Source organism: Danio aesculapii, chromosome 5 (assembly GCF_903798145.1).
Source record: "Danio aesculapii chromosome 5, fDanAes4.1, whole genome shotgun sequence".
In the NCBI taxonomy this organism is placed as follows: Eukaryota; Metazoa; Chordata; class Actinopteri; order Cypriniformes; family Danionidae; genus Danio; species Danio aesculapii.
The window spans coordinates 4,445,170-4,473,054 of NC_079439.1; the positions used below are offsets into that span (position 1 = coordinate 4,445,170).

The 27,885-nt window shown below is 39.6% G+C and overlaps 1 protein-coding gene across 4 annotated transcripts; it reads right to left on the reverse strand.

The window, feature by feature from the left end:
* Window positions 1–728: 728 nt before the first annotated feature.
* Window positions 729–27,848, reverse strand: asgr1c.1 (asialoglycoprotein receptor 1c, tandem duplicate 1). Of its 4 annotated transcripts, none has more exons than XM_056457250.1 (16): window positions 27,710–27,848; window positions 26,810–26,893; window positions 26,508–26,603; window positions 23,707–23,805; window positions 23,496–23,579; window positions 23,276–23,383; window positions 20,230–20,316; window positions 19,384–19,464; window positions 19,211–19,309; window positions 16,311–16,403; window positions 15,759–15,839; window positions 9,203–9,295; window positions 6,885–6,944; window positions 4,409–4,563; window positions 2,690–2,799; window positions 729–1,011 (listed from the first exon to the last, which is right to left on the reverse strand). In XM_056457250.1, exons 1-16 carry the CDS (start codon window positions 27,792–27,794, stop codon window positions 870–872), a joined length of 1,557 nt encoding a protein of 518 aa, XP_056313225.1. In that variant the 5' UTR covers window positions 27,795–27,848; the 3' UTR covers window positions 729–869. The 4 variants fall into 4 exon arrangements, with proteins under 4 accessions (XP_056313225.1, XP_056313224.1, XP_056313227.1 ...); XM_056457249.1 differs by having other exon boundaries at window positions 4,409–4,569; XM_056457252.1 differs by lacking the exon at window positions 20,230–20,316 and having other exon boundaries at window positions 4,409–4,569.
* Between the last annotated feature and the right edge of the window lie 37 nt (window positions 27,849–27,885).

Genomic DNA, 27,885 nt, shown 5'->3' on the forward strand with positions numbered 1-27,885 from the left:
ATTTTTTTGCCAAAAAACTGCAAGTGACCAAGCAAACTCTTAAGCTCTTACTGTTAAATTCACTTAATTGAATGCTATTATTTTTATTTTTGCACCGTTACTTAAATTGTTCCTTAATTTTCTGATGAGTTCCTTAATGACTCTGTCATTTCAATAATATTTTATAAAAAGTTTTAAAATTGTTTTATTTTCCAGAGACTGGCCTATTTAATTAATTTTATTAAAGAAGGTTTAGTTTAAATGAAAGAGGTTGAAACAAAAGAAATACATAAAAAATTGTTTACTTAATTTTTAAAATCTTTTATTTGCATTTCAGTTTCATTTTCATTTTTTATTTCAAATATCGTGATACATATCGAATCGTGAACATTATACCGTGATACACATTGTATCGTGAGCTGAGTGTATCGTTACACCCCTACAATAAACTGTTTAAACAGAGGTTGCGCCACGTCTGTATATATTTTAGCTGCTGTGCTGGGAGTGCAGCGATCGCTCACGAACCACGCATTATTTGTCTTCTTATTTGATGTAGCACTGATAGGTGTGCATGTGTGTAAACCATTGTAAAATCGTAAACAAACACTTGAGATCGGTTCATGAGATCAGCAAGATTGGCGAGTACAGATCAAGTCATAAATTGTGATTATCGGTGGATACTGATCTCTAGCCTATTAATCGGAGCATCCCTAGTTTCTGCAAATAAAAGAAGACAGATAGAAGACTCATTGTGAAATGCGTATTTATTGTTTAATGCGTATTAAGATTTAATAAGCATGTTTTATAGGGTGTTTACAGTGTTTAGAGTACTAGGATACAGAGGATATTTGAATGTCTTTGTTATTTGGATCACACTTCATTATTCATTTTCAGTTTCTACAAATAAATCTCATTTTGGTGGAGCAGTGGATGTCATTGAGTTTCCCAGTGTATGATATATGCCCACAATCCTCTCCTTCCTCTCCCAGACCATGGTTTTTCCAGTCATCTGGCTGGCCTTCATTCCATCGTCTAAAACAATGACAGCAAATGTTACTCCATCTGCATATAATAACTATTATCTGGCATCCCATTCCATCTGAAGTTCATTTTATGTTATGTATTTAATTATGAGCCAACAGCACTCCTTACATATGTACTCCTTTGCACATATATAAGCATAAATGTAAAAGTATAAACAATAAACATGTCAATGTGGTGCCATCTTGAGGTCAGAATTTGTATACAAACACGTCATGACATTCATATATTACTCAAAGGTTTGCATAATTGACTTTTATTAGTGTGCTCTCTCAGATATGCCTCATTATTAATTATTTCTTAGACATAAATAAGGATAAACATCTAAATTATATGCCATCTTGACCCAAAATTTGTAGACAAACACTTGATGCTATTTGTCAATTTGCAGCAATATTTGTAACATATCTGTGTCTAAAGACAATTTACTGGGAGATTTAGAGCAATGCATTTTATGCATTCTAGGACGCATATACATAGGACGGAAATTCACATATTTCACAAATCTAAATACCCTGTTTATATTCTGTAGGAATAAACCTTAAAGGGACAGTTCACCCAAAAATGAAAATATACTCACTATTTACTCACTCTCAGGCGGTTCCAACTTCTGTTAAACACAAATGAAGATATCTTTTAGAAATCTGAAAACCAGCAACTATTGACTTCCATAGTAGGAAAAAATACCATGGAAGTCAATGTTTACAAGTTTTCAGATTTCTTTAAATAATATTCTGTTGTGTTGAACAGAAGAAAGTAACTCATAAAGGTTTGAAACAAGTAAAGGGTGAGTAAGTGATGACAGAATTATTTTATTTTTGTGTGAACTCTCCCTGGCTCAATGGTTAGCGCTGTGGCCTCACAGCAAGAAGGTTGCTGGTTCAAGTCCCAGCAGGGTCAGTTGGCATTTCTGTGTGGAGTTTGCATGTTCTCCCCGTGTTCGTGTTGGTTTCCTCTGGGTGCTCCTTTTTCTCCCACTGTCCAAACACATGCGCTATAGACCCTTTTCACAAGCCTGTTATGACGCCTGTAAGGGTCATCAGCATCTTAAATCCTTTAAAGTTTTTAATATTTTTATTTTGAAAAACATGTATGAACATTTATATGTGTTTATGTATGTAGTATATCATCTTTGCTTCAAATGACAAAAAATGAGTTACCCCTTGTGCGAGGGGTTTCTAATACAGCGCCTATAGGATAAGACGGCAAATTTGATGATATTCTCACCTCTGGCTGCCATCATCAGCCTCACACAATTTTTTTCATTTTTCTGAAAGTCTTTATAACATCATCGAGTAGTTTTTCTTTTATTATTTGAGCAAATAAGCTTGTAAAAAATTATTTGTTGTATTCTCCTATTCACTGCGCTCTAAGTTTTCCCAACTATGACAACTTCCACTACTGAGAAACCCGGAAGTGTGAAAAGGGTCTATAGGATAATTGATAAACTAAACTGGCCGTAGTGTGTTTGTGTGAATGAGAGTGTGTGGGTGTTTCCCAGTACTGGGTTGCCGCTGGAAGTGCTTCTGCTGCATAAAACATATGCTAGAATAGTTGGCGGTTCATTCGTTGTGATTAAAACCCCTGATTAAAAAGGGATTAAGCCAAAGAAAAATGTATGAATATTTGGGGAAATGCTGAAAAGTGAATAATGCATCAATGATCTCACGCTTTGTTGATGATGTAAGGAGTTTCATCAACCCATCTCCACTGGCCTGTGTTCTGATCTGTGAGTCCGACCCAGTAGTGTTTGGGGATGGTATAGTTGTTCAGAAATGACTAAAAGAAAGACAGGAACTGATAATGAGTGGGAGAAATCTAATGAAAATGGTACAGTTGAAGTCAGAATTATTAGTCTCTGAATTTTTAGCCCTCCTGTATATTTTTTCCCCAGTTTCTTTTTAATAGAAAGAAGTTTTTTCAACACATTTCTAATCATAATAGTTTTAATAACTCATTTCTAATAACTGATTTATTTTATCTTTGCCATGATGACAGTAAATAATATTTGACTAGATATTCTTCAAGATACTAGTATTCAGCTTAAAGTGACATTTAAAGGCTTAACTAGGTTTATTAGGGTAAAGTTTGGGTAATTAGGCAAGTCATTGTATAACAGTGGTTTGTTCTGGAGACAATCCAAAACAAATATTGCTTAAGGGGGCTAATAATATTGACCTTAAAATAGAGGTGGGTGGTACACCGGTGTCATAGTCATCACCGGTGTGACATTGCGCCACGACATGGATTTTCTAATACCGTCAATACCGTAATAAATCAATTATGCGCCTTGAACAGCTGCATTTACATCAATAATAGCTAATTCTAAATAATAAGGCATTCAATTTTCTTCAAACGTTCAGTTGTGGTCTGAATACATGTCTTTATACTACAGGGCTCGAAATTGCAACCATTTTGGTCACATGAGCGCCCGAAATTTAATCTGTGCGCCCTCATAATATATTTGGGAGCATTTGATTTTCTCTATAAACTTGCTGAATCGCTCTACACTGCTGCTGTGTTGGTTCATATTAGCTGTCAGTCACTCAACGCTTCCCGCTGTCAGATAACAGGGAGCTTTTGTTACCGCAGGAAATGCAAACGGCTGAAGAATGAAAAGTACACAGGTTTGCAAACCTCAATTAAAGTTATAATAATAATAATAATAATAATAATGGCGCAGATGACAGCGATCATGACATGAGGTAAATGTTGATCCGCCAGCTGAGATCAATCGAGTGTTTTCGGAGAAGGTGCCCGAATCTTGTTGCGTTGCTTTCACTGCGTGTTCAGCGCAAATGTCCGCTAAATATAAAATCTAACACTGTAAACATCATCGCCAAAGAAACTCGCCTTTACTAAGTTTACACTGAAACTACGGCTCATAACAAAGAGCAGTATTGCGCTGGTGGTCATCATGAGAATCCTGCTCTGTCTGCTCATAAATTGGTGCGGCTCACTCGCCTGCTTTATTCCACCAACACAGAGAAATGAAGATCAGCTCATAACGAGACTGAGCATTTAAAATGACACAAACCGAAACCAAAACTTAAAGCGTGATAGAAGTGAGACTTTCCTTTGTCCGTTCCTCCTTGAGATGTATATTATTTTGCTATTGAAAGTAATACCATGATATTATACCATCACCGTTCAAAAGATGAAAAATACCGTGATATTAATTTTAGGTCATATCGCCCACCCCTACCTTAAAATGGTTAAGTTAAAAACTGCTTTTATTCTAGCCGAAATAAAACAAATAAAAGTATTATAGGAAATATTGTGAAATTCCTGAATTTGTCCAACTGCAGTTGGAAATATATTTAAAAAATCAACAGGAAGGCGAATAGTTTTGAATTAAACTGTATGTGTGTGTTTAACCGTTACTTACCCACTCATCATTGTCATCTTGTATTTTCAGGAGTAACGCTCCGTGTTGTTTGCAGTAATCTCGGGCTTCAGACCAGCTGATTTGAGTTTCAGAAAAGAGGAAACAGCTGCTTTTATACGCAATCCAGTCAGATTTACAGCTTTTCACAGGGACGTCTGTGTCTGAGAGGAAGACAAGGTAAGAAAATGAGCAAATACTTAAAAAATCAAAAATCTGTAGTAAATCTGTAGTTTTTTATTAATAGTTTGTATTTGTTTTTTGTTTTTTGTTCAGTTTTAGTGCTTCTGTTGTTTCTTTTTATTAGTTATTTTAATTTTAGACATGTATTTAAAAAGTATTTAATATATATTTATTTAATTTATGTAAAAAAAAAAGGTTTTAATATATTTTATTACAGTAAACCTTTAAGTAAATAGCTTTTTGTAATTGTTTTAGTAAACTATAATAATCTTGAAAGAGAGGATTAAATCTAGGGCTGAATTATTTAATTAAAAAAATTGACTAAAAATAATACAAAATAAATATTCGATTAAAATTTTAGTTATAATATTGAACGCTTTATTTAAAAAAATTTAATACATCCCTTCCTGTCTGTATAACATTTATTTGACATGCTCGTTATATTTATATTTATTTATATATATTTATATATTTATTCAAACTGCAGCTTGTTTTGTGTGTGTGTGTGTGTGTGTGTGTGTGTGCGTGTGTGCGTGCGTGCGTGCGTGCGTGCGTGCGTGCGTGCGTGCGTGCGTGCGTGCGTGCGTGCGTGCGTGCGTGCGTGCGTGCGTGTATCTGTGACTGGCTTTTACACACTTATTACTGCTCTGTACCTAATAAAGCATTTCAGTCACAATATCTGCTAAGAAAATGCAAAAAGCCTATCTGATTAATCAATCGATTACAGTGTTAGATTAATCGATTCTTAAAATAATCTATAGCTGCAGCCCTAATTAAAACTGACATGATGAACATGGTAACTTATAGACCAATTACCAACCTATGTCACACATGACGTCACACGGGTCCCCAGTTGCAAAGAAAGACAGGCTGCAATAGTAAACATGTCGTGTTGTGCGGTAGGATGCCAAATTCGATGAATGAAGGGACGACCTAATTAGAAATGCTGGACTCTGCAGTTCTCATGTCATATCAGGTAAGTTCACGCTATGCTGAATCAGACACATTACTCGTTTTTGATTGCAGCAATGATTTCAGCAAAAACAGTTAAATATGGTGAATTAAACTGCGGACACTGAATGCTCAGAATTAAACGTGGAAGTTATTAAGGTAAACTTGGTTTTATATTCACACATTCATTCAGTGACAGCTTGTGACACACTCCCTATATTGTTTACCACAACACTTTGAATATTCGGTCTGAAATAACCTGCAAGAGTGACTTGTAAACAACATTAACACTGTTTATTTGACTGTGAACAATGTTGTATTTTGATGGTCATTGGCTGATAATATGATTTCGCTATTTAGAGTTTGCAAATAATACTTTTATAAATTATAATATTAAGGAGAAAGTCCAAATGTGCGAATATAAAACCAACTTTACCTCTATGTGTAAGTTCATATACCCTGCGGTACAGGTGTAGTTCTCTGTCAGAATGCAGTCGTTTTGCTTGTTGATGATTAATTACCCAGGCATTGCGACGTTACAGTTCCGTCTTCTATTCCTCGTCTTTGGCTAGGCAGAATCTCGGTTTTTAGCTCTACATAGTGTTGAATCTGCTAATCATGGAACATTATTTCTTGCACATGAACACACTGAACAACATTGTTGGCATCCAAAGGCTTGTAAGCCTTTGACTTTCTCTTGTTAAAACACTTGGAGCTTCAATGAGATTGTATATTTGGGGCTGGATGCTTGGTCATTTCGTCTTATCCGATATTCATTGGGAGGGTGCTATCACAAATGGACCTGTCAGATGAACGCCGCTCAATTTAATGTTAATTTTGCCGAATCACTGTGCTCATCACTGGGTGACGAGCTGTTATAATACGCTGAAAGCATTATGTAAATAATAAATATAATATGTAATCAATATATCTTATTTCTAAGACAACAACAAACTCTGAACCGCATCGGATGTCATTCCCTCGCTGTAAATGCTAGCGCTGCCGGTTTATTTCTGCCACCTCCCTGCGCGCGCATCCTGAATGTTTACAAACATGGTAATTGGTCTATAAATCAAAATATGTAATTTTTTAGGAAGATATATGCATTACATAGCGAGGTTTGATTTGCTGACTGCATGATTTAGCAATGAACCTTACTTCGAAAGCATTTATTAATGTTAATGTTGTTAAATAAAATAAAATCGTTCCAGAATTATGTTCAATTTAGTTTGGACATTATTTGGACATACTTTTGCACACTTAGACTCAAAATGGGTGGTAACAGAATAAGGGAACATAATAAAGGTAGATTTTTTTTTCTTTTATGCAATTTTCAACTGCATACCAGCTGTTTCGGCACTCGTATTGGACATCAGCCCCTTCAAAGCATTCAGGATTCTCTCTTCTGAATAATAATAAAAAAACACACAACAAGAACACACATCAAACCTAGACAAATTCAATTCATTCAGTGTCATTAATACAATGTAAAGAATAAAGTCAGTGTGAGTAGAGCCTTGTAGAGTCATTAAATCCATACATTCAGTGCAGTTATGTTTCTGAAGTAAGTCCTTGTTGAGCTAAAAATGGATTAATACAGATAAATACACTCACAGGCCACTTTATTAGGTACACCTGTCCATCTGCTTGTTTACGCAAATTTCTAATCAGCCAATCACATGCCAGCAATTCAATGCATTTAGGCATGTAGACATGGTCGAGACGATCTGCTGCAGTTCAGAGTGAGCATCAGAATGGGGGAGAAAGGGGATTTAAGTGACTTTGAACGTGGCATGGTTGTTGGTGCCAGACGGGCTGATCTGAGTATTTCAGAAACTGCTAATCTACTGGGATTTTCACGCACAACCATCTCTAGGGTTTACAGAGAATGGTCTGAAAAAGAGGAAATATCCAGTGAGCGGCAGTTCTGTGGGCGCAAATGCCTTGTTGATGCCAGAGGTCAGAGGAGAATGGCCAGACTGGTTCCAGCTGATAGAAAGGCAACAGTAACTCAAATAAGCACTCGTTCCAACCGAGGTCTGCAGAAGAGCATCTCTGAACACACAACACGTCCAACCTTGAGGCGGATGGGCTACAGCAGCAGAAGACCACAACGGGTGCCGCTCCTGTCAGCTAAGAACAGGAAACTGAGGCCCCTTTTACACTAGTACGTTTTAGTTTAAAACGGCGTTTTAGAATGAAAACGATCCGCGTCCACACTAGCATTTTCTCGGGCGGTTCATCAAGGATCTACCGCTGGATCTAATCTCACTATAGTTGTTAAACGTGATATTTAATTCATCTTGTTGTCTATATCTAACGACATATTCTCCGACTTTGGTCTTTTGAATCTATTACTTGTTCTCAGGTAACATTTTGGCTGAGCGCAAAGATAAGTTAATAATTAATGTAACCACGTACATTCTGTATATTGACTGATTGCTTGCCTTTATTTCTTATAATGTATAAACTTATTGTACGTTATACTTTTATAATGGCCATTATTGATTATTAAAACTGATATTCAGCAAGAGAGGGTATGGTTCGTATTTTCAATGAAAATGAAAGGAGGCAGCGACGTTATAGGCTCCTTTTTGTTATAAATATGCAAACAGTGAAGATGACCGTCATATAAATATGTGGCTACATTTTGCTGTCTGTTAAATTGCTAATATCAAAATGAAAATAGGCAGTTCCTTAAATCATGTTTTCATTTTATTGCTAAGAACTTGAAACAGCATAGTCAGGGTGATGTGAATGAGGTTATAAAGAACACTGTTCCCTTTGAAGGTTTACTCGACGTGTCCTCGGGTGTCTGTTTTCCATATCAAACTTGCGAAGTCTGAACTTACTAGGAGAGGATGCAGGACTGAACTGTGTGTAGGCTACTTAATATTGAGGAAAAGCCCCAATCACATAGGCGAATGTCTGCAGCCCCGCCTCCGTTTTCAGATGTCTCCATTTTCCCCCATCCACAATTCACACAGGCCCACCAAAATTGGACAATAGAAGATTGGAGAAACGTTGCCTGGTCTGATGAGTCTCCATTTCTACTGCCACATTCGGATGGTCGGGTCAGAATTTGGCATCAACAACATGAAAGCATGGATCCATCTTGCCCTGTATCAACAGTTCAGGCTGGTGGTGGTGTAATGGTGTGGGGGAGATTTTCTTGGCACACTTTGGGCTCATTAGAACCAATTGAGCATCGTGTCAACACCACAGCCTACCTGAGTATTGTTGCTGACCATGTCCATCCCTTTATGACCACAGTGTACAGGATAACGCGCCATGTCATAAAGCACGAATCATCTCAGACTGGTTTCTTGAACATGACAATGAGTTCACTGTACTCAAATGGCCTCCACAGTCTCCAGAACTCAATCCAATAGAGCACCTTTGGGATGTGGTGGAACGGGAGATTCGCTTCATGGATGTGCAGCTGACAAATCTGCAGCAACTGCGTGATGCTATCATGTCAATATGGAGCAAAATCTCTGAGAAATATTTCCAGTGCCTTGCTGAATCTATGTCATGAAGGATGAAGGCAAAAGGGGGTCCAACCCGGTACTAGTAAGGTGTACCTAATAAAGTGGCCGGTGAGTGTATGAGTGTAATATTGTGCTACTGAGTGCTGTACCATATAATGAATGGATAACTCACCAGAGCTCTGTTGTTTTGAGGAAAGAGCTGCGACAGATGAAGAGAGATCTGACACTGAACTCTTCAGTTCATTCAATGAGCTCGATAGAGAATCTTTTACATAAAAAAAAACATACAAATCATATATATCAGCATTATTATGTGCATAGGAGTGTACAGTGGTGTTTTAACTGAGTATTCGATAACAGTAGGTAAACCTTAATACAGTAAGCTTTAATAATTTGCTGAATTTAGCTAACATGAACAAAAATATGTAAAGCTTTAATGTTAATTTCTACATTTGCTATTTGTTATGAAGCGGACAGGAGACAGAGGTAAGGAAACGTTAGGGTGTTTATTAAATGACAACAAGGAGCACATGAAGGATAGCCAGGAGGATCAGGAATGATGTTGGGGTCTTTTCCTCCGTGGCTGGGTAACAGGAATACACGAGGATGGACAGCACACACCAGATACAGCTGACAGAGGATGACACAGACTTGGAAGGACTGGAAGACAGGACGATTCGGGAGGACCAGGAAGACTAGGAGGAATACAAAGAGAACAGGTAAGTAAATCGTTTGTTTTAGCTGAGGATGACTACGCTGAGTGGTCGCTCAGTTGTCCGCTTTCGTCGAGACGAGCCCGGACAATGAGCGACTGGAGTGCTGTGCTTTTATCTGGTGCTCGTGAATGTGATGCAGCTGTGTGCTCATTAGAAGTCAGGTGATGGTGATCTTCGTGAGTGGGGGTCGTGAGAGCCTGACCAATCCATGACAGTACCCCCCTCCCCAGGGCCCGCTCCTGAGGGCCGACACCTCCGACGCCGTGGTGGTCTCCCTCTGCCTCTAGGCGCTGGGAACTCAGGGTGGCTCTCATGAAACTCCACCATGAGACTAGGATCGAGAATATCAGCTCTGGGAACCCATGTCCTTTCTTCGGGGCCGTACCCTTCCCAGTCCACCAGGTACTCCAACTGGCCACCACGACGTCGGGAACGCAAGATCTCCTTCACTGCGTAGACGGCTCCTTCTTCTAGGAGCAGTGGAGGAGGGGGTTCCTCTTCGTGGTCAGGCTCTGTGGAGGGAAGAACAGGATCGTGATAGGGTTTCAGGAGTGATACGTGGAATGTAGGGTGAATACGGTAGTGAGAGGGTAATTGTAGTTTGTAGGTGACGGGGTTAACCTGTTCCACGATGGTGAAGGGACCAACAAATCGGGGACTTAACTTGCGAGAGGGCAGTCGCATGCGTATGTCCCGGGTGGATAGCCACACCTTTTGTCCGGGTGTGTATCTGGGTTCTTCAGACCTTCTCCTATCGGCGGTTACCTTGCTTCGACGGACTGCCCTCTGCAGATGTTGATGAGCCTCGTCCCAGACTCTCTCGCTCTCCCGGAACCAGTGATCCACTGCGGGGACATCAGATGGTTCGCCATCCCAGGGAAAGAGCGGTGGTTGGAAGCCCAGGACGCACTGGAATGGCGTGAGTCCGGTGGAGGGTTGCCGCAGTGAATTTTGGGCATATTCTGCCCAGCCCAAATACTGGCTCCAGGAGTTCTGGTGACCACTGCAGAAGGTCCTCAGGAACCGTCCCACCTCCTGAATCTTCCTCTCTGTCTGCCCGTTGGTTTGGGGATGATATCCAGAAGAGAGGCTGACGGCCACACCTAGGAGCTTGAAGAAGGCTTTCCATAGACGTGAGATGAACTGTGGACCTCTGTCCGACACAATATCTTCTGGAATACCAAATGACCTGAAGACTTGATTAAAGATATTGTCGGCAGTTTCAAAGGCTGTGGGAAGACCTTTCAGAGGGATTAGTTTGACAAACTTTGAGAATCTATCTACTATGACTAGAATACAGGTATTACCTTCTGACGAAGGGAGGTCAGTGATAAAGTCCACTCCTAGGTGTGACCAGGGACGGTTCGGAATCGGCAAGGGATGGAGCTTTCCAGCGGGTAGATGACGTGGGCTCTTGGATTGGGCACAGTCCTTACAGCCCTGAACATATTGCCTCACATCCCTTGCCATGTTTGGCCACCAGAATCGTTGGGATACTAGCGAGAGAGTATTGTTGATCCCTGGATGTCCAGTGCCTAGCGAGGTATGTAAGGAGTGGATCAGATCTACCCGATGTTCAGGTGGTATGAACTGCCGATGAGGAGGGCATCCCGGCGGAGCAGGGGCTTCCGGAGTGGCAACGACTGGAGGAGCGTTCCAGGTGATCGGACAAATGGAGATGTGTTCGGGAAGAATCTTCGTTGGGAGTTCTTCATGATCGTGATGCTCGTGTAAACGAGAGAGAGCGTCTGCTCTTAGATTCTTGGGTCCTGGACGATAGGAAATGGAGAAATCAAAACGTGAGAAGAAAAGTGACCATCTGGCTTGACGTGGACATAGTCTCTTGGCCTCTTTGATGTATTGGAGGTTTTTGTGATCTGTGATCACCTGGAACGGATGTTTGGCTCCCTCCAACCAGTGACGCCACTCCTCCAAGGCTAGCTTGATTGCTAGAAGCTCCCTGTCTCCTATGCTGTAATTCTGCTGTAGTCCTTGATAAACCGTCTATAAAAGTTAGCAAACCCAAGAAACCTCTGGAGCTCCTTAATGGAAGTGGGTTCTGACCAGGATAGAACAGCCTCAATTTTCTTCCCATCCATACGTATACCGGTTTGGTCAATGATGTATCCCAAGAAATGAATCGACTTCTGGTGGAATGAGCATTTCTCCGCTTTGAGGTAGAGGTGATGTTCTCTCAATGTGTGTAGGACCTCCGCAACGTGTTGGCGATGTTCGGCCTCACTCCGGGAGTAAATGAGGATGTCATCTATGTACACTATTACACAGTGGTGAAGAAACTCCCGGAGGACTTCATGAATGAAGTTTTGGAATACGGAGGGGGCGTTGACCAGACCGTAAGGCATGACCTCATATTCATAGTGGCCAGTAGGGGTCACGAATGCTGTCTTCCATTGGTCCCCCTCACGTATTCTTATCAGATTATACGCGCTGCGGAGGTCCAATTTAGTGAAGACTTTAGCTTCTCGGAGCTGTTCCAAAGCGGCTGGTACCAGAGGAAGGGGATATCGGTATTTTACTGTACCGTTATTTAGGACCCTGTAGTCGATGCATGGACGCAGCCCTCCGTCCTTCTTGGCCACAAAGAAGAAGCTTGAGGCGGCTGGTGATTTTGAGTGACGTATGTACCCCTGACTCAGAGCCTCCCTTATGTAATCTTCCATTGCCTGATTCTCTGGAAGCGAGAGCGGGTAGATCCTACCTCTTGGCAACTGGGCATCTGGAACTAGGTCGATCGCGCAGTCCCATGGCCGATGCGGCGGTAGCTGGGAAGCTCTCTTGGGGCAGAAGACATCATGAAAGGAGCTGTACTCCTTAGGAATGTGGATAGACTGCTTCTCAGGAGGGCTCTCGACCGATGTTGCAAACAAAGAAATGGGGTTCCGACCTTGAAGAGGGAGATTTGGAAAACAGGCAGGTGTACATCCAGATCCCCATTTCTTTATCTCTCCTGTGCCCCAAGAGATGATGGGATCGTGCTTCACCAGCCACGGGCGCCCTAGAATGATGTCCATATTTGCACCCTCCAGAACCAGAAATTGAATCCTCTCTTGATGTAACAACCCCACTTGAAGAAGGATGTCTTCGCATTGTCGATGGATACGGGTCGAAGATCGAGTGCACTGGGTTATCGGTTGTATCTGGTATATATGCGAGGACGCCTCAGTACGGAGGTGGAGTTGACGACAGAGGGATTGGGAGATGAAGTTCCCTGCTGACCCGGAGTCGATGAGGGCTGTGACAAGGAGAGAAATAGAGGCAGTAGTTATTTGTACGGTGGTAGTAAGTGGTTTACATTGTTCAATATTCGTACTGAATACACTCACTGAAGTCCGAATGGGACGAAGGGGACACTCCATACGGGTGTGTCCACTGACACCGCAGTATAGACACAGACCCCGGGTCAGCCTCCTCTGTCGTTCCGCTGATGTCAGTCTTCCAGACTCTATTATCATGGGTTCTGGTTCTGGAGAGGCTGTTGACTCAGGCGATTGGAGGAGTGCAGACGAGGGGGTGATGGTGTCCTGTTGATAGGAACGGAGACGATCGGAACATCGGAGAGAATGTTGGATGAATCTCTCCAGACCCATTGTATCATCTAATGTGGCCAGTTGGATTCGGAGAGTGGGTTCCAAGCCGAGCCGGTACGTGGTCAACAACGATCTCTCATTCCATCCACTTGCAGCTGCTAGAGTGCGAAACCGGAGAGCATATTCCTGTGTAGATAGAGTACCTTGCTTTAGATGATACAGCTGCTCTCCAGCGGCTACTTCCCCATCAGAACGTCCAAACACCTCTTTGAAATACTCCGTGAAGGTAGTGATGGAATTCATGACCGGCCCGGCTTGGTTCCAGATCGTCTCAGCCCATTTAAGTGCAGGTCCAGAGAGTAGAGATACGATGTAGGCGATCTTCGACTTATCTGTGGGATATAGAGAAGGTTGCATTTCGAATATGAGGGAACATTGTAACAGAAAACCATTGCACTCCCCCGCTCCGCCTGAGTAGGGCGCTGGTCGGGCCATGGGACTGGAAGGAAGGGCCGAAGAAGAAACTGTGGAGGCGGAAGTGCTCGGTGCTGGTGGTGCGTTGGAAAGTGGAGCTGGTGGCTGTAGAATCCGCTTCAACTGGTCCACCAGCTCTTGAAGGTGATCGGGGGTGCTCATGTTGTCGTCGTTATGGGTCCGGGCTTCTGTTATGAAGCGGACAGGAGACAGAGGTAAGGAAACGTTAGGGTGTTTATTAAATGACAACAAGGAGCACATGAAGGATAGCCAGGAGGATCAGGAATGATGTTGGGGTCTTTTCCTCCGTGGCTGGGTAACAGGAATACACGAGGATGGACAGCACACACCAGATACAGCTGACAGAGGATGACACAGACTTGGAAGGACTGGAAGACAGGACGATTCGGGAGGACCAGGAAGACTAGGAGGAATACAAAGAGAACAGGTAAGTAAATCGTTTGTTTTAGCTGAGGATGACTACGCTGAGTGGTCGCTCAGTTGTCCGCTTTCGTCGAGACGAGCCCGGACAATGAGCGACTGGAGTGCTGTGCTTTTATCTGGTGCTCGTGAATGTGATGCAGCTGTGTGCTCATTAGAAGTCAGGTGATGGTGATCTTCGTGAGTGGGGGTCGTGAGAGCCTGACCAATCCATGACACTATTACAACAAAATTTTCATTTAATTAACCTTAGATAACATGAACTAACAAGGATCTGTGTTTTTATGTACAAATATTAATTAATATTAATAGATAATGTAACAAAAGTGTTGCTCATTGTTGATGTTAATGCATTATGGAAGGGGGAATATACATCTGAATAATGTACAGGCTGAATAAACCCAGACAGATTTATCATCAGCTGTAGTATAAGACTAAAACTCACTGTATTATGTGAAAACAACCGGCTAGATGTATATAATCCTACTTATTATATAGCTACTTGCTACTAAACAATTACGATAGACATAAAACACTGAAATATTAAAGCATTTAAAATAAGTGTACCAAACAATAAAGTGTATACTAAATTTTAAAAATATACTAAAATGTGGGCCAATTTAGTCCCAAGTAGTACACTTACAAGTATGCTTATGTACTATAAGTGTAGCAGTAGTAAACTTTTAAGTGCACTGTTAGTTGACAACTACATTTTTCATTCGTACTGTCAGTGAAATTATTAATAGGCCCACACGGAATCTGTACGTGCAGAAGTCCGCAGATTTTTGATCATTCCATCTATTTTATTTACTTATGTAAGTGTGTAAATACATATTTATTTAGTATTTATATACATTTCAGGACTATTATTGAATAACATGCAAATGTTTATATGATTTATGTACAATACAGTTTGTAGAGTCATATTTTCTGTATTTTAGTATATATAATAAATAAGTCACTGACTTTATTTAACAAACATTCATTCATTCATTCATTTTCTTTTCGGCTTAGTCCCTTTATTAATCCGGGGTCGCCACAGTGGAATGAACCGCCAACATATCCAGCATATGTTTTATGCAGTGGATGCCCTTCCAGCTACAACCCATCGCTGGGAAACATCCATGCACACTCATTCACACACATACACTACGGACAATCTAGCTTACCCAATTCACCCATACCGCATGTTTTTAGACTTGTTGGGGAAACCGGAGCACCCGGAGGAAACCCACGCGAACACGGGGAGAACATGCAAACTCCACACAGAAGTTGTTTAACAAACAAGTGGCTCTGATTTTAATTTGTGTTGTAAACCTTGAATAAAAGTTAAAAAGTTTTCATTTTTCTATTCATGCGTTGTTTTTAGTTACTAAACTCTCAAAATTATTTTGCATAAATCCACAGATTTTGTACAGAATAAAAAATAAATAAATAAAAGAAATAGTCAAAAATGTCTGCAGATTCTGTCTGGCACTGCTTATGAGACTTTTTTTTAATAAATGTCCCTTTTTCAATCCACAGATTTATTGATATAAAATTTCCTCACCTGTTTCACTGAGTTTGGATGTCAGCGCTGATACTGCAGAGCTCAAGCTCTTTATCAAACTCTTCACTTCCTGCTGCTCCACTGGGGATCAGAAAAGGGTGAGTAGATTTTTTTATTTTTTAGGGGTTTTTCACCTTTATTATGACAGGACAGTAGAGAATACAGACAGAAAAGCTTTGGGAGCAGAGAGAGAGGGGAAGGATTGGTAAAGGACCTCAGGCCAGGAATCAAACTCGGGTTGCCTTGAGCACGTTGGTGCTACATGTGAGCGCACTTTACCACTAGACTACTGGCGCCGACACAATTTACAAAATTATTAGCCCTCCTGTGAAATGTTATTTCTTTAATAAAAATTCCCAAGTGTTGTTTAATGGAGAGAAGATTTTTTCAACACGTTATTAACATAATAATTTAAATATCTAATTTCTAAAAACTAATTTCTTTTGCCTTTGCCATGATGACAGTACATAATATCTATTACAGATATTATGTACACTGGATTATTAATATGTATATATGCTGAATTACACCTTTAGTGTAAGTTCTACTCACTGGCGGATGATAGTTGAGAGGAAAGAGCTGCGACTGATGAAGTGAGATCTGATACTGAACTCTTCAGTTCACTCATTGAGCTCGACAGAGAATCTTGAACAGAAGATCAATACATAAATACAGCATCAAACAATTATTATATGAAATACTATAACAATGTTATGGCCAACATGACTTAAATACTTAACATGAATTAACATAGAAAGTTACTTCTAAAAAATCAATAAAGCATCTAGAAATTATAATTTGTTAACACTACATTAGTTAAATAATAAAAATTGTCTGATGATCTAATTGTAAATAAATATATTTTAATTTTGACTAATATACTACTATAATCTATAAATCCTACTGTAAGTTTCCTACTTAGAGTTTTTTGCCTTGTTTCTAGTCCAAATATCTTAAAATTCTTACATCTAGAGGTATTTTCTAAACAAGAAAAATTATTGTCTTGTTTTTAATAAACAAAACAAAACAGACAAGTCAAAATTAGGTGAATTTTTATTTTTAAATTTTTCCCAGTGGTGTAAAGGCTGATTTATACTTCTGCTTTAAGCGCACGCGTATGCTTCGGCGCAGCCTATGCACGAACGCATAGCCCTCGCCATCGGCGTCACTGACACGTACCTCTCAAATAATGTAACTACACAACGCATAGCGCAAGCTCTGTGAATAGTCGGCTTGGTAGCGCTGACGAGTGTGGGCGGGACCGAGAGCCGTGCGAGCCGGATGAGGCGAGTGTTTACAAGTATGGAGTCCCGTGAAGGAGCTCCAGATGGAGACTTTTGTTTTGTGTTTACCTTATGATTAAAGCTGTTGCACGTCCACCGATTCGCGCCTCAAAATTAGCGAGTTTGAGCTACTTCTACATTAAGGTAGCGTTCAGAAAAAACAAAACACCAGCGAAGAAACTCGACACAGAGGACCATAAACAGCTACTGCCAGCTAGCGTTTCGGAAGTGTTATTGCAGAGGAACACAAACAGCGCGCAGAAGTATAAATGCACAGCTACGCGCATTGCATGCACTGTGGGTCACACCGATCCCTTGACACAGAAGTAAAAACCAGGCTGAAGCCGGCAGCTAGCTCTCTGCAACTCTCACATGGTTGCCCACAGAAGCTAAGCAGGGCTGTGCCCGGTCAGTACCTGGATGGGAGACCACATGGGAAAACTAGATTGCTGCTGGAAGTGGTGGCCAGCAGGGGGGGCTCAACCTGTGGTTTGTTTGACTCCCAATGCCCCATTATAGTGATGGGGACTCTATACTGCTCAGTGAGCGCTGACTTTTGGATGAGACTGTAAACTGAGGTCCTGACTCTCTGTGGTTGATAAAAATCCCAGGATGTCCTTCGAAAATGAGTAGGCGTTTAACTCCAGCACCCTGGCCAAATTTGCCCACTGGCTTCTGTCCATCATGGCCTCCTAACCATCCACATATCATAATTGGCTTCATCACACTATCTCCTCTCCACCAGTCAGCTGGTGTGTGGTGTACGGTCTGGCGCAATATGGCTGCCGTCGCGTCATCCAGGTGGATGCTGCACACTGGTGGTGGATGAGGAGATTCTCCTAATGTGTAAAGCGCTTTGAGTGTCCAGAAAAGTGCTATATAAATGTAAGGAATTATTATTATTATTATTATTATTATTATTATTAAGCAAAATAAACAAATTTTTAGATTATTTTATTACCACACTGGCAGATTAATTAGCTTGTTTTAAGAATAAACTCACTAATATTTTTACTTGTTTACAAAATACATTTACATTTAGTCATTTTGCAGACGCTTTTATCCAAAGCGACTTACAAATGAGGACAAGGAAGCAATTTACACAACTATAAGAGCAGCAGTGAACAAGTGCTACAGACAAGTTTCAGGTGTGTAAAGTCTAAGAAGCAAAGCATTAGTAAAGTTTTTATTTAGATTTTTTTTGAGAGAGTACAGTTAGTGGTATAGCCAGAGAGGCAGTTGCAGATTAGGAAGGAAAGTGGAGACTAAACAGTTGCGTTTTTAGTCGTTTCTTGAAGACAGCAAGTGACTCTGCTGTTCTGATGTAGTTAGGGAGTTCATTCCACCAACTGGGCAGATTGAATGTGAGAGTTCATAGTGATTTCTTCCCTCTTTGGGATGGAACAACGAGGCGACGTTCATTCACAGAACACAAGTTTCTGGAGGGCACATAAATCTGCAGAAATGAGAGCAGATATGAAGGAGCAAAGCCAGAGGTCACTTTGTAAGCAAACATCAGAGCTTTGAATTTGATGCAAGCAGCAACTGGCAGCCAGTGCAAACGGGTGAGTAGCGGAGTGACATGTGCTCTTTTGGGTTCATCAAAGACCACTCGTGCTGCTGCGTTCTGAAGCAGCTGAAGAGGTTTGATAGAATTAGCTGGAAGCCCGGCTTGTAGAGAGTTGCAATAATCCAGTTTGGAGAGAACAAGAGCTTGAACAATGAGTTGAGCTGTATGTTCAGATAGGAAGGGTCGGACCTTTCTGATGTTATAGAGTGCGAATCTGCAAGATCGAGCAGTTCTAGAAATACCTTTTGATTTAAGAATTTTAAGATATTTGGACAGGAAATAACACAAAATCTCTAAGTAAAAAAAATCTTTTTCTAGAGTGTAAATTGAAAGTTGAATATGATAAAAAAAATTTATTTATTAGTTTGTTTGTTTTTTTATGAAAGTTTAGCATTGTACCTGCTAATAGTATTTATTGGACGTGAGCTAACATGAAATAACAATAAGTATTTACATTTATATTAATACATTTTTAAGAATAAAAACTGTAGGAAATGCATTGATATTATGTAATGGGAATTGTTTATCAGCTTTATTTTTATACAGATATTTAAGCTTTTTAAAAACGTTTTATTGTTGTTTTTATGCTTTTGTCTCACCCAAATCACGTTGTTTGTTTTGTTGATCAGATTGTACGGCTGATTTCAGGTTTTCCAGTGATCTTTCTGTTTCAGCCTGTTTCTCTTTCTGATCATTAACTGGAAAAAAAAAGTTAATAAATCTTTAATTCTCCTCTTTAATTGACAAATAATATTGATGTGGTGTTTCAGACCTGCATTGTTCAGTGCTGATACTGCAGAACTCAAACTGTTCATCAAACTTTTCACTTCAGTGGTTTGAGACGGGTCCTGCTCTGTGAAAGTGAACAAGTGAATATACGGCATTTAATAGACTGGTATTGCATCGAGTGCTGTATTAAACATTTAAAGGAGAACTAGTATGCCCCTTTTGAAAAGATGTAAAATAAGTCTCCGATGTCCCTGTGAAGTTTCAGCTCAGAATACCACACAAATAATGGTTTATAACTCTCTGAAACTGACCCTTATAGACTTTGATCCTAATTGTGCTGTTTTGGTGACTGTCGCTTTAAATTCAAATGAGATTGTGCTCTTTTCAAAAGAGGGCAGAGTTACAAATGCCTGTGTGTCAGCATAGTGGCAGATTCAAAAACAAGACTAACGTTATCTGGGTGAAAAACTGAAAATGTGAACGTGAGAATGCGTCAGTCTATGGAGACTCCTGTCGCTGTTTATTTGTGCTTCATCTAAAACTCCACTTTTATAATCCTCTTAGTCTCTGACATTATCTTCAGCAGCTCAAACACTCTAATGGCTAATGGACGGCTGCTTCTCACTCAGGGCTGTTTATGCTAATGAGGGAGTGTTGGTCATTAGTGGGCGAGGCTTTCCCCCTCTGATAACACTACAACAGGAGAATGTCAATCAAAGTGTTTCTGCAGACTGTTTTTATCAAGTCTGATTATACAAAAAATTAATTACTGAATTTTTATCATTAGAGACTGACTATATTCACACTCTGCTGCCACACAACTGTCTTTAAACCTCTTATAAAAGGGATTTTTGCATAATAGGTCCCCTTTAGTGTAAGTTCTACTCACTGGATAGTTGAGAGGAAAGAGCTGCGACTGATGAAGTGAGATCTGATACTGAACTCTTCAGTTCACTCATTGAGCTCGACAGAAAATCTTGAACAGACAAAAACCATTAATACAATCAACAAGATCACTGAGGGTTTATACTGTGATTTTATTGAGAACAGATGTAGAGTTGCATGATCCAATTATCATATGAGATTGTATTATTGCAATGCTTTATGGCAAGGTTTCAGTTGCTAATGTTATATTATTAGTTTATATTAAATATAGCTCATTCATTCATTTTTCTTTGGCTTAGTCTCTATTTCAGAGGTCCCCACAGTGGAATGAACCGCCAACTATTCCAGCACATGTTTTACGCAGCGGATGCCCTTCTAGCTGCAATTCAGTATTGAGAAGCACTCATTCACACACACACTCATACACTACGCCAATTTAGTTTATCAATTCCCCTATAGCGCATGTGTTTGGACTGCGGGGGAAACCAGAGCGCCTGAAGGAAACCCACGCCAACATGGGGAGAACATGCAAACTCCACACAGAAACGCCAACTGGCCCAGCCGGGACTCGAACCAGTGACCTTCTTGCTGTGATGCGACAGTAATAACCACTGAGCCACTGTGTCGCTTATTAAATATCAATGGAAACTTTCTTCAATTCACTCTCTGATATGAGATGAAATGTAGAAAACAGTATACTAGATCAGCAAGATCAATGTTAATTAGGACTAGGTGAATAATGCTATAAAACATGCTAATCATAACCTAATTTTTTTCAGAATCAGAATCAGAAAGAGCTTTATTGCCAGGTATGTTCACACATACGAGGAATTTGTTTTGGTGACAGAGCTTCTACAGTGCAACAGGATTACAGAGACAGGACAAAAAACAGATAATAAATATATTCTAAAAAACAGAAGTAAGTAGTGAATGCAATATACAAATTGACTGTTTGTGTATGAGTAAATGTACAGGTATATTACTATATACAACATTATATGTGCAGCTGTTATGTGCAAATTGGCATGTAAGTGTGTGGTTAAATAAGTGTATATGTGTATAAAAGTGTATGTACAAGTAGTGATGTTGGTTCCACAATTATTATCATCAAGTGTTCATGAGATGGATTGTCTGAGGGAAGAAACTGTTTCTGTGTCGGGCTGTTCTGGTGCGCAGTGCTCTGTAGCGTCGACCAGAAGGTAAAAGTTCAAAGAGGCAGTGTGCTGGGTGGTCCAGAGTGATTTTGGCAGCCCTCCTGCTCGCTCTGGATAAGTACAGTTCTTGGGAAGTAGGAAGGGTTGTACCAGTGATTCGCTCTGCAGTCTGAACTATTCGACTAGTCCTCAGAGGTTGTATTTAGTAGCTGAGCTAAACCAGACAGTTATTGATGTGCAGATGACTGATTCAATGATGGAGGTGTAGAACTGTTTCAGCAGCTCCTTTGGGAGGTTGAACTTCCTCAGCTGACGAAGAAAGTACAGAGCTTTTTTGATAATGGAGTCAATGTGAGTGTCCCACTTCAGGTCCTGAGAGATGGTGGTGCCCAGGAACCTGAATGACTCCACTGCTGCCACAATGCTGTCCATGATGCTCAGTGGGGGGAGAGCAGGAGGGTTTCTCCTGAAGTCCACTATCATCTCCACTGTTTTGAGCGTGTTGAGCTCTAGGTTGTTGTGACTGCACCAGACAGCTAGCTCCTTAACCTCCTGTCTTTAAGCAGACTCGTCACCGTCCTAAATGAGGCCTATAAGTGTGAAGTCGTCCGCAAACTTCAAGAGCTTCACAGAGTCAATTTGGGTCAAATGTGAACAAACCTAACTGGGGTTTGGGTTATTTTTTTCAATTAAGAGAAGTTTATTTATAAACTAATTTCGAGAAAATCACATGGCTGGTCCCGCATTAGCCAATTCATGATTCACCAATAAGACAATTCCTAACTCACTATAAATAACCTAAGCTCCATATAACAGCCATCCTCGTTTTGAAGAATCCCCCCTTCCACCCCTACTTCTCCTCCTTTCCTAGATGTGTGGCACGGTGGCCCACTGATTAGCACTGTTGCCTCACAGCAAGAACTGGTTCTAGTCCATACCAAGCCAGCTGACGTTTCTGTGCGGAGTTTACATGTTCTCCCCATGCTTGTGTGGCTTTCCTCCCACCATCCAAAAACATGCAACTTAAGTTAGACTAATCCAAATCAGCACCATAGACATGCTCCTAGTAAGTATTTATCTCTTCATAGCAATCTCTATCTGTTCATTAGCTACTACAGCAGGGGAGTTCTCGAGATCTACCTGAGCTCAAACTCCTCTCTCACCCTGCAAATGGGAAGGAGCCCAGGGCTCGAGGATCTTCTGAGCTCAGGGCTCTCTCCTGGGACAGCATGCCAAACAAGCTTTATCATCAATCATCAGCTAAGTGTGAACCCTTGAAACTTAAATTATGCTCTTTAATCTGTTGGGTTTGTCCATATTTGATTAAACTCTTTAGGAGACACTTCCTATTCCTAGGGCGACACGGTGATTTGCACTGTCGCTTCACAGCAAGAAGGTCACTGGTTCGAGTCCTGGCTAGTTCTGTTGGCATTTCTGTGTGTGTTTGCATGTTCTCCCCGTGTTGGCGTGGGTTTCCTACAGGTGCTCTGGTTTCCCCCACAGCTATAGGTGAATTGAATAAACTAAATTGGCCATATTGTATGAGTGTGTATGGGTGTTTCCCAGTACTGGGTTGCAGCTGGAAGGGCATTCGCTGTGTAAAACCTATGCCAGATAAGTTGGTGGTTCATTCCGCTGTGGTGATGCCTGATGAATAAAGGGACTAAGCCAAAGGAAATGACTTCCTATTCCCAAATATATTCTGTACAAATGTCTCCAATAGGTCAATAAACATGAGGTTTAAATTGGGTTAAATTTAGGTTTCAGCTTTTTAAATAATAATCTCTATTGAAGTTGCATTGAATTTTAAGTATATATTTTATTCCCTTAATTTTTCTGGGGTGCAGAAATGAGTAACTTATTAAAATTCATAGCTATTTCACGTTGTTGTCTTACCAAAGTCAGATTGCTTGCTTTGCAGGTCAGACTGTAGAGAAGTAACAGATAATTGCAGACTCTCTACTGTATTTTTAATGTCAACCTGCTTCTGTTTCTGGTTGCCGACTGTGAAGTAAAAAGCAGATATTTGATTAATAAACGATCACAAATATAAGAGTTTGTTGATAATATTGTTTTATTTCGTGTTCTCTTTCTTATATAAAATAGTTTTGCAGACCTGATGCATCGATTTTGGATGTGAGCGCTGATACTGCAGAACTCAAGCTCTTCACTTCAGCATTTGTCAGATCCTGCTGGTGCTCTGTTGGAAAATAAATCGAGAGAAACACACTACACACACTGCTGTTTCATGGTAAGAAAAATACATTTAATTGCATTCATGTGTTGTTTCGTAGGATTTAAAAGCACATTAAAATAGAAATCCTTACCTATCTTCTGTAGGTTTTCCTCCTGCTTAAATGTGATTGAATTCAATGAAAAGGTGAGATTGGTCATCCAGGTCTCAATATTAAACATCTTTTTTTCATCTTTTGTGCATGAAGATAGAAAAAAAAATCATTTTCACTCTTTTTTTATGAGGAAAAACATTTAATATATATTATTTGGCTACCTGAATATATGTGCACATTCAAATATGAGTGTGTAAGTACAGTGCTCAGCATAGATGAGTACACCCACTTTTGAAAACTAATATTTCAATCAATTCCTCTGTGAAAACATCCATTGCTTTCTAGTGCATTTAAGCAAAACCGTTTTATTGAAGTTAATTCCATTAAATTAAGAGGTTGGTCTAATTAATAAGTTGGTCTTATAAATAATAATTAATTTATAAGTCTATGTGTTCTGCAAGCTAAACGGAGTATTTCTTTAAATTGGAAAAATGTGTGTACACCAAGTATAGGATGTTGGCTGAAAGACACACACATGACAGATAACCTAAAGATAACCTATATATTTGTTCATTTTCCTTCGGCTTAGTCCCTTTATTAATCAGGGGCCACCACAGCGGAATGAACCGCCAACTTAACCAGCATATGTTTTACACAGCAGATGCCCTTCCAACCCAGTACTGGGAACACCCATACACTCTTGCATTCACTCACACCACGGTCAATTCAGCTTATTCAATTCCCCAATAGCGAATGTGTTTGGACTGTGGGGGAAACCGGAGCACCCGGGGGAAACCCACGCCAACACGGGGAGAACATGCAAACTCTACACAGAAACGCCAACTGACCCAGCTGAGGCTCGAACCAGCGACCTTCTTGCTGTGAGGCGACAGTCCTAACAACTGAGCCACCGTGTCACCCTATAACCTATATATTAAGAGATAAATACAAGATTTTTGAGGGAGTTTGGTGTAACACGTGGATGACAGACACAACATTAGGATCCAAGTGCAGGTTTATTCGGTAGTCAGGCAAACAAGGGTCAACACAGGTGCAAACAGATGAATAAAGACAAATCCAGAATCGTAGTCACTATAACAGGCGAGAGGTCGGAAGGCAGGCAGTGAACATGGACAAACAGACAAACTTGGCAAGGGTCAAAACACGGAGAAACAAGACTAAGGAAAATGCGTTGAATTGTGACTTTACAGGTGAACAAGAATCTGCAAAGGAAGTGATTGTGTGTGCTGTTTAAATAGTGTGTGTAATCAGTCTACAAGCAGCATCAGCTGTGGGAGTCCAATCAGTGGACACTTGGAGCAGGTGTGTGTGTGTGTGGCGTGACTGAATTTGTAGTTCATAAGATGTAGTCCATGTGAATGTGAGTGTTTACCAGCGACCTCTGGTGGTTAGACCGCTGGTAATCATGACATTTGGGGACCTTTCAAATTGTTTCTAAAATGTGGTGGAGTTGGAAATGTTGATGTAATATTTATGTAAAATACTGACAAGTTTTTTTTTTTTGCTTGTTTTATTGTTGTTTTTACTTCTGTATGTGTGAAGTTAAAAAGAAAATAAAGATATATAAAAAACGAGTTTAGTCACCAAACTTCTGTAGGAATAGAAAGATAAAACATTTAAATTTAAATTAGTTATTGCAAAACAATCAACAAAATTTGATTGATTTTTATTTTTCTCTTGATTTTTATTACATATTTATTTAATATTTTTCCCCCAAATATTTATTTGGGTGTGCTAATTATTGGACTGGCGGCACGGTGGCTCAGTGGTTAGCACTGTTGCCTCACAGCAAGACGGTCACTTGTCATTTCTGTGTGGAGTTTGCATGTTCTTCCCGTGTTGGCGTGGGTTTCCTCCGGGGGCTCCGGTTTCCCCCACAATCCAAACACATGCGCTATAGGGGAAATGGGTGAACAAAATTGACCGTAGTGTGTGTGTGTGTGTGAGAGAATGAGAGTATATGAGTGTTTCCCAGTACTGGGTTGCAGCTGGAAGGGCATCCGCTGTGTAAAACATATGGTTTATTCCGCTGTGGCGACCCCTGATTAATAAAGGGACTAAGCCAAAGTGAATGAAAATGAATGAAATTGTGCAAAGTGTGTGTGTTTGTATGTGTGTGTATGGGTATTTCCCAGTACTGGGTTGCAGCTGGGTAAGCTGCGTAAAACATATGCTAGAATAGTTGGTGGTTCATTCCGCGAACGTGTTCATTCCATTCCGGTTCATTCATTGGCGAACTCTGAAATAGAGACTGAGCTCAAGGAAAATGAGTGAGTGAATGAATCATTTTTGGACTGTGTTCTTTAGGTATTTTCTTAGACTAGTGTCAGTTTTGTCTTTGGTACTGGCTAATCTAATGTATATGCACAAATATTTTATTGTAAAGCTTCCTGTAGAAAACATTCATTTAAAAGAGATCTGTGAGGGGTGTACTCATTTATGCTGAGCACTGTATCTAAATGAAATAAATCCTTGTCTTGTTTTACAGTACAAATATGCAAATATTCTTTAATCCAAATCCATTTACTCAAACAAACAAAATGCTTTATGAAGTCGTTAAAAATGTATCATAATGAAGTGAATTCATACTCTACAATAGACTGGAAAATATCTGCGAGCACGGTAAGAGAAATTTATATTAGAATTCTGACCCAATTTTTTGTTTACATGAAATGTAAATCTTTCAGAAGACAGGACTTTTTTAATGAGATTTTATTACATTTTAAAAATAATGATTTTTTTTAGATGTCACTATTAGAAAATAAGACGAAATAACAAACAATAGATTTATATATTTTTTTAATGTTTAAAGATCTTACCTGTGATCTGTAAATGTGGGCTGATTGAAGTTATATTGGATGCATGGCTGTTCATCCAACTCTCCAGCTCTGAAAACTTTCTTTGCTGATGCAGAACTGTGAAAATATAATTTATTATATAATATATATATATATATATATATATATCAAATATAATATTTAACCAATAAATATCAACACCATTATGTATAAATACCCAGCAATTGAAACAATTTGGAGGTTTTTGCATTACATTTTCTAACACATTTTCATTGCATTTAAGAAGCAAAAAAACAGACGTGTATGTTGTTTAATCCACTCACAAATGACAAAAGTCATGACCATGAAAACAATCATGCAGACTGTTGCGAAAAGCACAAGCATGCTGCTTTTTCTCCTGTGATGACCTGCACGAAATAAAACGCAATGAGAGGATATTAATACAACATTGTATTTATTTTATTTTATTTTATTTTGGTGCATTTCATATCAACCTCTCATATACTTATATAATATAATTCAACAAACATTTAGGGAAGCAATACGTTTCATTTAGAGTGAAACGAAAGTTATTTTGTCATTTTGCTATTGAAGGAGGAACATATTTTTCATATCAATGTCAACCCACTTAAAAAATTCTACAGTAATTTGTAGTAAATACTATATTGCTTTTGATCCATACTATAGGAAAGTACTTGAATTGATCTGTTGTGGTGATTATATTGTTGCTATGACAATACAACAGCTATAGTAATATAAGCAAATGACCCAATACTGTAGTTTTTTACAACTATAGGGTATATTATACTACACCAATTTACTGTAGTAAAAACTAAAGTATATTAAAGTATTTATTACACTATTTCACTATAGTTAATACTACAATATGCCGGAGCATTCATAAACAAAGTGTTGTGAATACTATAATAAACACAGTACAATATACTTTACTATAGGATGGTTTAAAAACACTATATTATGAATTACTATTGCATTTTTCATGTGGGAGTGTGGTTTTACCTCAAACTAAAAGACTCAAACACATATAAGTAATATACTTTACTATAGTATGGTTTAAAAACACTATATTATTTACTATAAATTACTATTGAGTTTTTTATTAAGATGTCATTGTGGTTTTACCACAAACTAAAAGACTCAAACACATGGATTAATTCATAAATTAGAGATGATACATTTTAATATGATTAAATCTATCAAACCTTTGCGAAAGGACATCTTCTCTTCAGATTCCAAGTCCATTTTCATAATGTTTTCAGAGCTACCATTTTTCTCATATTGCATCATGAGTGCAACATATGTAGTTTCTTACTTCCTAGTGAACACCCAGAAGAACACATCCCTTTCTCTGGTAGTCCTTTTTTAGAACAACACCCCT